The following is an 11,600-nucleotide window of genomic DNA, read 5'->3' on the forward strand; positions in this document are numbered from 1 at the left end:
GAATTCTTTTTTTTTTTTTTTTGAGATGGAGTCTCACTCTGTCGCCCAGGCTGGAGTGCAGTGGTGTGATCTTGGCTCACTGCAAGCTCCGCCTCCCGTCAACCCAGAATTCTATATCCAGTGCAAACACACTTAAAGAACAAAGGCAAAAGACAAACATCCTCAAATGAAGCAAACCTAAGATATATATTTCTTGCCAGCAGACTTGCCTGAAAAGAAATGCCAAAGGAAACTCTTGGTAGAAGGGAAATGATACCAGAGGGAAAGTGGGAACTTTGGGAATTAAATGATAGTAATAGAGATTGCACAAATATTTTATCTTTAAAATATGGCTGGAGGCGGCTGGGTGCGGTGGCTCATGCCTGTAATCCCAGCATTTTGGGAGGCTGAGGTGGGCGGATCCCAAGGGCAGGAGATGGAGACCATCCTGGCTAACACGGTGAAACCCCATCTCTACTAAAAATTAAAAAAATTAGCCGGGCGTGGTGGTGGGCGCCTGTAATCCCAGCTACTTGGGAGGCTGAGGCAGGAGAATGGCATGAACATGGGAGGCAGAGCTTGCAGTGAGCCAAGATCATGCCACTGCACTCCAGCCTGGACGACAGAGCAAGACTCCATCTCAAAAAAAAAAAAAAAAAGAAAAAAAAATATGGCTGGAGGCCAGGTGCGGTGTAATCCTAGCACTTTGGGAGGCTGAGGTGGACAGATCATTTGAGCTCAGGAGTTTGAGACCAACATGGCGAAATACTGTCTCTACTAAAGATACAAAAAATGACGGGACGGTGGCTCACGCCAGCACTTTGGGAGGCTGAGGCGGTTGGGATCACAAGGTCAGGAGTTTGAGACCAGCCTGGCCAGCATGGTGAAACCCCATCTCTACTAAAAATACAAAAAATTAGCCAGGCATGCTGGTGGGTGCCTGTAGTACCAGCTATTCCGGAGGCTGAGGCAGGAGAATTGCTTGAACCTGGCAGGCGGAAGTTGCAGTGAGCCGAGATCACACCACTGCACTCCAGCCTGGGCAACAGAGCGAGATTCTGGAAAAACAAAACAAAAACAAAAAAAACAAAAGCAAACAAAACTCAATAGTAAGAAAACAAACAGGCCGGGCACGGTGGCTCACGCCTGTAATCCCAACACTTTGGAAGGCCAAGGCAGGTGGATCACTTGAGGTCAGGAGTCGAAGACCAGTCTGGCTAACATGGTGAAACCCCCTCTCCACTAAAAATACAAAAATCAGCCAGTGTGGTGGCACATGCCTGTAATCCCAGCTACGCAGGAGGCTGAGGGAGTTGAATCGCTTGAACCTGGGCAGTGGAAGTTGCAGTGAGCTGAAATCATGCCACTGCACCCCAGCCTGGGCAACAGAGCATGACTCCATCTCAAAAAAAAAAAGAAAAGAAAAGAAAAAAGAAAACAACCCAATATTTTAAAGTGTGCAAAATATATAAACAGACATTTCATCAAAGATGCTATATAGATGGCAACTAAGCACATGGGGAAAAAATGCTTAACATCATCAGACATTAAGGAAATGCAAGGAAAACCACTATTAGATATGTCTACACACCTATTAGAATGGCTAAAATAAACTTTTTTAAAAACTAAGCTGGGGCTGGGCGTGGTGGCTCACACCTGTAATCCCAGTACTTTGGGAGGCTGAGGCGGGTGGATCACCTGAGCTCAGGAGTTGGAGACCAGCCTGGCCACCCAACAAGGTGAAACCCCATCTCTACTAAAAATACAAAAATTAGCTGGGTGTGGTGGTGGGTGCCTGTCAGCCCAGCTACTCAGGAGGCTGAGGCACGAGAATCACTTGAACCCGGGAGGTGGAGGTTGCTGTGAGCCAACATCATGCCATTGCACTCCAGCCTGGGCAACAAGATCAAAACTTTGTCTCAAAAACAAATAAACAAGAAAAGGTTTTAAAAATTGATAAACCACTAGCAAGAAAGAGAGAGAGGACACATCAGCCTTGACAGAAGTGATATCATCATAGACTGTGCAGACATTAAAATGCATAGGCATATTAGGAACTAGATATTACAAAGGCAGTAAACCAGACCACTAGAAAATTCGTTGAAAAACACAATTTATCAACTATTGGTTGATAATATGATACGCATCTTCTGTGTGCCAGGACCTTGAGGCCCTGCTCCAGGCAGAAACTCGGCAGGGGTTGGGAAGGCATCAGATGTCAGATGGCACAAGAGGACCCAGAGCTGAGGGATAATGGGATAGAACACAGAGGAATCCAGCCATTTCCACAGCGTCCAGCTCTGCTGTGGGAGGCTGGGAACAGCCCAGCACTACCACCCTGTGACTGGGAGGACAAGACCACAAAATGCAGCTTCCCTGAACCTCCTCTTGGTGATTGGGTTGATGTGGTCAACACAGAGGTGGGTATGTCCAGAGCCTCAAGCAACCTGCCCATACCTGCTGGGACCAGGCCAAGGTGCCCAGGGAGTAAGAGGCAGCATCCTGGAAGAGCACAGATGAAAGAGGCCCTGAGAAGTGTTGGTTAGCCAGGTGCTGTGGCTCACACCTGTAATCCCAACACTTTGGGAGGCTGAGGCGGGAGGATCACTTGAGCCCAAGAGTTCAAGACCAGCCTGGGCAACATAGTGAGACTCATCTCTACAAAAAATAAATAATAGAAAGAAAAATGTGAGTTGGCCAGGCATGGTGGCTCATGCCTGTAGTCCCAGCTACTCAGGAGGCTGAGGTGGGAGGATCACTTAAGGCCAGGAGTTCAAGACAAGCTTGGGCAACATAGTGAGACCCTGTCTCTACAAAAAATAATAATTAGCCAGACGTGGCGATTCATGCCCAGGCTCCCAGCTACTTGGGAGGCTGAGGCAGGAGGATCGCTTGAGCCTGGGAGATCAAAACTGCAGTGAGCCGGACTGCACCACTGCACTCCAGCCTGGGTGACAGTGTGAGACCCTGTCTCAAAAAAGAAAAAAGAAAAGAAAAATGTGCTCTTAAGAGCCAGTTCTCCACTCCTCTACCTCAGGAGCCACCCCAGAACCCATCCACTTTGAGGACACAAGATCCCAGCCCACTCAGCCCTGGGAGTCCAAAGACATTTTAAACAGAGCCTCTCTTCACATTTATTAATTCCTGGGAAGAATGAGGGAGCCTTCTCCAGCCCCCCAGAGACCCCGGCCTTCTGCTGCAACAGGAGGGGAGGGAGCTAGTCCAGAATCCCCGGCACTTCTGAGGACACCAACAGCACCCTGGGCCCGCGGCTGCATCAGCTTTCTAGACAACGGGAGAAAAGAGAAATGGTGGAGGAGGGGAAATCCTATGCCCTCCTCCTCGCGGACATCAAGGCCGACCTCCCTGACGCCCCCCCACCCCGGAAGGAAGCGCGTGATCGGCTGGCAGCCGAGACCCCCATCTGCGCCTCCAGCTGCAGGGCCTTTGCTGGGCGGTTCCTCGCCCGAAATCCCCCCACGAGCCCTGGGGAGACCCAGCGCTAACCACAGAGCCCAAGGCAGGAGCCGGGAGACGCCCTCCTGGAGGTGGGCACAGCCCAGGCAAACGCCAGCAGACGGAACCAGCACCCGGGCCCCAGGGAAACGTCACCTGCCACCCGGAGCTCCACAGGGTCGCTGAGCTCCGATTCGAAGGTGTTGGGCACCCAGGAGCGGTAGCGGCACCTGTAGTTGCCAGCGTGCTGGGGCCCCACGAAGAGCAGCTCGAGGTTCGCCACGGCCCCGGGGGTGCGGACCGTCTTCACGGGCTTCGTCTCGCCCTCGCGCAGCAGCTCGAAGGTGACGTCGGGGATGGGTCCCTCGCAGCGCAGGACGGCGTCTCGGCCCGCCAGGACCGCCCCGCTCCACGTTGCCCGGAGCTGAGGCCTGGGAGGGGGTCCTGGGCGGAGCGGGCGGGTGGTCGGGCCAGGCCACACCCCAGGCCGCGCCCGCGCCCGCGCCTCCGCCCCGGCTTCATCTTCCCTCTGTCTTGTTCCTAAGCGCACAGGGCTCCTCCGGCCCCGCCGAGCTGCGCCCGCTGCCTTCACACCCCGGACATCCGCGCCACACGTGAGTGTCTGGTGTTCCCCGCACCCCTCCCCCAGAACCGTGGAAGTCCCAGATTCGGGCCTGCTCTGGGGCTTCTGGGGTCCCCAGCCTCGGTCACTCTGACGGGTGAAGGGAAGAAGAAATGATGGAGGAAACGGTGCTCCTTCATGGAGGGACCAAAACAGGACATACAGTCTATGTCAATAGATGAGGGTTTTCCCTCCATAACTTTAACTTTAAAAGTGTATTTAAGGTGCCGGGCGCAGTGGCTCACATCTGTAATCCCACCACTTTCAGAGGCCGAGGCAGGCGGATTGCCTGAGCTCAGGAGTTCCAGACCAGCCTGGGTAACATGGTGAAACCCCGTCTCTACTAAAATACAAAAAATTAGCCGAGCGTGGCAGCGTGCGCCTGTAATCCCAGCTACTCGGGAGGCGGAGGCAGGAAAATTGCTTCAACCTGGGAGGCAGAGGTTTCAGTGAGCCAAGATCGCGCCACTGCACTTCAGCCCGGGTGACAGAGTGACACTCCGTCTCAAAAACAAACAAACAAACAAACAATACAAACAAAAAAAACCTGTAAGGAATCAAATGTTACAAAATCCTGGAAGATTTTGGTAATGGTGTTCATAATTTCAGGGAAATTAATGAAGTACATGTAAGTACTTGATCTAAATGTGTATTTTATTCAATAGTTTGAGTATCTTGCCATGGAAGATACTAGCCCAGCCTAGCAGAAAAGTGCAATATGTATAATATACTTTCGCATTTTAAAAGTTATATTCCCTATCCATTTTGAAATGCTGGGCAAACTACATGAAGTTATTTGCAATTAATTGACAGCTAATCAGGAATTTTGAAAGCTTGACTGGATTAACAAACTATAATGTTGAAATTTGGTAAAATCATAATATTGATTTTTACTGTGAAACGTTTTCTTATAAGATAGATATACACATCCTAGTTTAATTTTGTGTCTTAGTGTGGATTTACAAATTTACTACAGTTATTCCGAGCCCAGGAACCCAATCAGATTTCAGGCCAGTTTGATACTGGCTGTTCTTAATTCTAACAGGAGACTAGGACATCATACTAAATGTTATGTCAGTGGGACTGTGTTGTCTGTGGAGCTTAGTAAATTAATCATTTTCTTCAGACTTTAAGGAGAGTGATAAATAAAATTTGGAGTCATAGGATATAGATGTAGAATTTAAAGATTAAACTTTTTTTTTTTTTGAGATGGAGTTTCGCTCTTGTTGCCCAGGCTGGAATGCAGTGGCACGACCTGGACTCACTGCAAACTCCACCTCCCGGGTTAAAGCGATTCTCCTGCCTCAGCCTCCCAAGTCTCGGATTACAGGCATGTGCCACCACAGCTGGCTAATTTTGTATTTTTAGTAGAGACGGGGTTTCTCCATGTTGGCCAGGCTGCTCTTGAACTCCTGACTTTGTGATCCACCTGCCTTGGCCTCCCAAAGTGCTGCGATTACAGGCGTGAGCCACCTTGCCTGGCCAAGATTAAACATTTTTCATCAATAGTGGATGGCGGCTTATAACACTGCAAGAATAGGCTGGGCATGGTGACTCACAACTGTAATCCCAGCACTTTGGGAGGCATAGGCAGGCAGATCACAAGGTCAGGAGTTCAAGACCAGCCCGGCCAACATAGCGAAACCCCGTCTCTACTAAAAATACAAAAATTAGGTGGGCATGGTGGCATGCGCCTCTAATACCAGCTACTCGGGAAGCTGAGGCAGGAGAACTGCTTGAACCCAGAAGGCGAAGGTTGCAGTGAGCTGAGATTGCACCACTGCACTCCGGCCTGCAAGAATAAAAGTAAGTGATCCAAAAAAAAAAAAAAGAAGAAGAAAAGGGAGGAAGGAAGGAGAGAGATAGGGGGGAGACAGAGAAAGAAACAGAAGAAAAAAGAAGAAAGAAAAGAGAGAAAGAAGGAACAAAGAAGGAAAGAAAGAGAAAAGGAAGAAAGAAAGAAAGAAAAAAGAAAAGAAAGAAAAGAGAAAACGGTGCTCCCAGCAAAGGGCACGACCTCAAGGTCTGGAGGTCAGACCTGTGCCCTCAGGCTCTGCTGGGCTCTGAGTCCTGGAAACGTCAATGAGGAAATCAGAGAGACAAACAGAGCTGGGGACGGCGGGGATGGAGAGAAGGACACATCAGCCGTGCGCCTGTGGAACCGGGCCCGGGGCAGGAGGTCCAGTATGACGACTGACATGGCCAGTAAGGAAAACAAGGCAGCCACAGAGCTGCAGGGATCTGACCAAGAAAACCTGGGTCCAGCCTCCCTGCTGCCGACCAGCATGCTACACGTGACCTACCGGCTTGCGTCCGTGGGAAATAAGCCGAAATTCCAGGCGTCCCCAGACCCTCGACCACCGATCGCCTGCTCCCCGCCGGGGTAGGCGATGGGGGCTGAACCAAGGCCCAGAGCGCCGCAGTCGGACGCCCACGGAAAGAGGGGAAAGACAGGAGGCCCCGAGGGGCACTGAACCCGCGCCCGCCCTCGCTGGTGCCCCGCCAGCTCACCGTCCACGCGCAGCTCCAAGCGCTTGCTGGGCGCGGAGCCCCCGAAAGGCGGCTTCAGGTCCACGTAGACGCAGCTGTAGTTGGCAGAGTCAGCCACGGAAATGTTGTGCAGCTCGAAGAGGGCCTCGGTCCCAGCGGGGCTCTGGAAACGGTGCACGCGGCGCCCGCCCCTGTCCTCGCGCACCAGGGCGAAGCGCGCGCCCTCCAGGGGCGCCAGGCACCGCAGCCGCAAGGCCCTGCCGGACTCCTGCTCCGGTGAGAACTCTGGCGCGGGCAGCGTCTCTGCGGAGCAGCACGCGGGCTGACCCGGGTGCCCAGCGGGTGGCTCGGCCCTAACGCGTGGTCTGGCCTCGCGCTCTTTGCTTTGGCTGAGTCTTCTGCCCGCAATGATCTGGCCAGCTTCCTCCCTCGCCTCCTCCGGGCCCGCCCCACCTTTCCATCCCAGTCCTTCTTGGATATCTCACACGCACCCTTTCACTGTTTCTTAATAATTTGTTCGTCTACAGACACAGGCGGGGACGGGGACATGTTTTGTGCATGGCTTGATGCCTGGTGCACGATGCCGCTCAGTAGTGGATTTGCTCCACGAGCATCTTCTGAGCACCGCCCCAGTGCCCGCGCCACGGAGGGGCCCCTGTGGTCCGCTGGGCATGGGGTTCGCTGTCCGGTGCTCAGAGTTTGCTAAATACCATCAGGCCCAAGGCAAGTGAGTGGAGGAGCTGCCTCAGCAGAGGCCCTCAGTGCTCACCCAGACCTGGCAGCTGGGATGGGACCTGCCAGGTGGTGCCCCCTGTGGCCTGGGCCAAACCTGTTCACCCAGTTATTCTCTATGGGGCCTGAAGGTTGTCACGCTCATCGTCCTATTTGCAGTTTAGGACCCTGAATCGGCGGGTGGGCGGGTAAAGTTGAGACTGAACCCTGGCCCAGAGCGCTGCACTTCCCCAGACTACACCTGGTACTGCTTCTGCGCCCCAGGAACCCAGCCGCGTCCCTGTCCCTGCTGGCCCCGGCTCACCATCACTCAGAATCAGCTCGACTGGCGCGCTGTCCCTGGACCAGGCGTTTTGGTTGTCATGCAGCTGGTAGCGGCAGGTGTAGTGACCTCCATCCCCCAGGGCCACCGCGTTCAGGTGAAAGAAGACACGGTCTGGGCTGGTGCTGCTCCTGGGTACCAGCAGCTCTTTCTCCCCACGCCGTAGCTGGAAGTCCACTCCACTCAGGGGAGCCACGCAGGTGAGGGTCACCTTGTTGCCAGGGTGCAGGACCTGGGTGGACTCTCCACCGTGCATCAGCACAGGTGGTGGTGGTGCAGCTGCAATGCAGGCAGCATTACTAGGCTGCCCCATCCCTGGAGCTGCCCTCTGCCCAGTCCCCAGACCTCTGCCCTCTGGGGGGCAACCCCAGGAACACCCTTCCATTCTTTTTTTGAAACGGAGTTTCGCTCTTGTTGCCCAGGCCAGAGTGCAGTGGTGCCATCTCGGCTCACTGCAACCTCTGCCTCCCACGTTCAAGGGATTCTCCTGCCTCAGCCTCCCGAGTAGCTGGTACTACAGGCACCTGCCACCACACCTGGCTAATTTTTGTATTTTTAGTAGAGACAGGGTTTCATCATGTTGGGTAGACTGGTCTCGATCTCTTGACCTCATGATCCGGTGGCCTTAGCCTCCCAAAGTGCTGGGATTATAGGCGTGAGCCACCGGACCCAGCCCACCCTTCCATTCTTTGGGCATCCTCTGCCCAAACTCCTTTGCAACCATCAGACCCAGGCAACTGTGTGGCCAGCTTCCTGGACCTGGTCCTGGGCAAGGGCATTCAGCATGGAGGTCAGGGTGAATGTGGTCATGCCCCCTGTATCCTCCTCCCCCAGCAGCCCCCGGAGATGGTTCCCACAGTCACCGAGCTCCTCAATGGTCACAGTAGTGCTGGGCTCAGAGAGAGCGCCTTCCCCATGGGTCCGGTAGCTGCAGCTATAGTTGCCAGCCTGATGGACTGGAAAGGTGGCCTCCACATCCTCCTGGGCCTCAGGCACCTCCAGAAACTCATGGTCGCCTTCCCGCCTCAGCAGAAAAGTCACACCCCGCAGCCCGCCTCGGCACACTGCTGTTGTGTTCAGGCCGGGAGTGATCCAGGACACTGGCGTCATTGAGAGCCAGGGAGCAGGCAAGGACTCTGTGGGTGGGGTGGAGTTGAAGAGTGGTTCTGCATAACACAGGAGATGTGGGAAGCCCAGCAGAACGTGGGCCCCACACTCATAAGACTGTGAAGGAGACAGGGATGGAGGGCATTGCTGGGAAAAGGCAGGCAGGCACCAGTGGAAACAAGGCATACGGCAAGAGAAAAGAGTGTGGGAACAAGGCATATGGCAAGAGAAAAGAGTGTGTGGGAGCTGTACGGCGTGCCGGGCCTGCTGGGGACACAGCCATGTATTCCTTACAACACTCTGGGGTTAACACAGACATCATCCCCATTTGACAGATGGGAAGATTGGGGCTCAGAGACATCAGGTGACTTGGAGGAAGGGAGACCCCCCAGTCAACAACCTACCCACTGCCTCCTGGCCCCCAATTCATGCCCCGGCTCACTTGGCCCTGTCAGCTCCAGGAGCTTGCTCAGCTGGGTCCATCCTGTGGACAAGCCTGAGCGGCAGCGGTAGCGGCCCTGGGTGTCACCCGTCAGCAGGAACTGGTGCTTGATGGCAGGTAAGTCAAGGTGCACAGGCTTCTGGGCCACCCCATTCTTGAACAGCTGGAAGTCTGGGGTCTCCAGGCGGGCCTGGCACGTCAGCGTCACATTGGCCGAGGGTTTCAGCAGCGATTCGGACTCTGCCCACAGGCTGGGCTGGGTCTCATAAACTGCAAGGGGTGGCTGGGATCAGCTCAGCGCCACAGAGACAGGGCTCACCCACGGCCTGGGCCCACCTCCCCATGCACCTCCTCCCCCTAGACCTCACCCCTGCACTCACATATGGCTGCTTCTGTCACTGGGCCCCAGGGGAGACCTGCGGAGACAGCCCCCGTGAGGCTCCCGTTCCCGCCCCCTCCCGCCCCAGGGACCCAGACCCCAGGAGGCCTCACCCCAGAGCAAGAGAAAGACCACCAACATGGACATGATGGTCGCGCTCACTCCGGTGCAGTGAGTATCTGGGGTGAGCGTCTGCAGCAATGAGGCCCTGAGGGAGGGCGGCGGGGGCGGCTCGGGCACTGACCTCTTCCCGTGTTTGTCCTTCCCGGAAGGCGGGGGGCAGGGCCCCCATGGGGTCAGGGCAAAGGGTGAACTTCTGAGGCCTCAGGATGCCCAGCAACAATTATAATCAATAATCATGTATGATTAATAAACTAAATCAAGAGTGATAAAATGATGCTAAAACCACATCACCCTCATTTCAGTGCTGGATCCTGGATCCTGTTCTAGAAGGAGACGCTGAGTTCTCCGCACTCTACCTGGAGCTGCTGAGGTCAAGTGGAGAGTGCCAGGGCTGCAGCCCAGCGAGCCCCTCCCTGTCACACCACACTGCACATGTGACACCAAAGGCGGGGTTCACCTCTTTTCAGACTTTCTGTGGTTGCCCTCACATGGGCTGTCTGGAGGTGCACCTCACTCTTCTTGAGGACCATGGTTCCTTCTCCATCACTGGTTCATTCTGTATGGTGTGACCCACCATGGCTCTGGAGTCGGATTTCCACCCAGGTCATTCAGCTGAGACCTGCGCTTCCCAGGCCTACCCGTGACATGTGATCAGTTACCTGAGCTGCTGGTGGTCACTCATGTGGCTGTAGCCTGCTGCCTGGAGGCCAGGCCTCCCGCTTCCCCTGCCTCCCCCTCTCCTCACCACAGCCTGTTGGGATGGAACAGGACAGGGGTGAGACCGTGGTGCTTTCACACTCAGCCTCCATGGACATCTTGTCATTCCCACCCCGGGAGGTCTGGTCCCCACCCTGGGTGTCCCAGCCTAGCTCTGCTACGACTGTGAGGGCCCAGGGCAACCGCCTAGCCCTCATCTGCCTCCTGCACTGCATCCTCCCCACTCATTCATTCCACAGGCATTTATTGAGCATCTACTGTGTGCCAGATGCAAAGAAGACAGTGGGATAACTGCGCAAGGAGCATTCCGGGCAGAGGGAGCAGCCAGTGCAAAGATGGGAGATGGGGTTTCAGTGAGAAGGAGCAGAGACCAGGAGTTGAGGCGACTGCAGAGCGATTGCAGAGCTCAGAGACGTGATGAAGACCAGCTGGGCACTGCAGTGGCTCTGGCTTCTGCTGTGAGGGACGGGGAGCTGTGGAGACTCCCTCTGTTTGGTCCCATTTCCATATTGCTGAGCACCTGCTGCATGCTCTCTGTCCTGCTCAGAGCCAGTACTTGGAGGGAGGCTGTGTGTTCTGGGTGGACTGGGGGAGAATGCATTCTTTGCAGAAGAGACAACCAGGTGCTGAGGCTTGAAGTCATAACCAGACCTGGGGCACACAGACAAGGACTGGTGGCCAGGCCAGAGGAGCAGAGCTCAGGGTGTGCACACAACTCAGAAGTCAGCCCATTGAACAGTGGCTGAACCTTTCAGCCCATTGGCAGTGAGGCTGCCCAGGCAGCCAGAGGCCTGGTCAAATCTGAGGTCTGCAGAGATGGAGCTGTCAGTCTGTTTCCTTTGGCAGTCCCAACACCAGCCTCGTTGCACCCTCCTCTTAGCTCCCCTGGGTTCTCCAACCCTAAGGGTGGTAGAAGCTTCCTGCAAGTATCCAGCTCTGAGGTTCTGCAACATCCACTTTTGCTCTCTGAGCCTTGCAAAACCTGCACAATCAGTCCCTAACTTATATCCCCTGTGTTTGAAATACCTAGTGTGGTTTCTATTTCCTGACTTGATTCTGACTGGTGTGGTACTTGGTATAAAGAAGGTTCCCTGGCCAGGTGCAGTGGCTCACGCCTGTAATCCCAACGCTTTGGGAGGCTGAGGCAGGAGGATCACTTGAGCCCAGGAGTTTGAGACCCGCCTAGGCAACATGGTGAGATACTGTCCCTACAAAAAATTTTAAAATTAGC

General features: G+C 54.5%; 1 protein-coding gene across 1 annotated transcript; it reads right to left on the reverse strand.

The window, feature by feature from the left end:
- Positions 1 to 3,088: 3,088 nt before the first annotated feature.
- Positions 3,089 to 9,732, reverse strand: A1BG (alpha-1-B glycoprotein). Its single transcript, XM_054464970.2, has 8 exons — positions 9,643 to 9,732; positions 9,531 to 9,566; positions 9,151 to 9,420; positions 8,465 to 8,737; positions 7,584 to 7,880; positions 6,569 to 6,850; positions 3,592 to 3,879; positions 3,089 to 3,264 (listed from the first exon to the last, which is right to left on the reverse strand). The coding sequence occupies exons 1-8, from the start codon at positions 9,674 to 9,676 to the stop codon at positions 3,257 to 3,259; spliced, it is 1,488 nt and encodes a 495-aa protein (XP_054320945.1). The 5' UTR covers positions 9,677 to 9,732; the 3' UTR covers positions 3,089 to 3,256.
- Positions 9,733 to 11,600: the final 1,868 nt, after the last annotated feature.

This window comes from Pongo pygmaeus, chromosome 20, assembly GCF_028885625.2.
Source record: "Pongo pygmaeus isolate AG05252 chromosome 20, NHGRI_mPonPyg2-v2.0_pri, whole genome shotgun sequence".
NCBI lineage: Eukaryota > Metazoa > Chordata > Mammalia > Primates > Hominidae > Pongo > Pongo pygmaeus.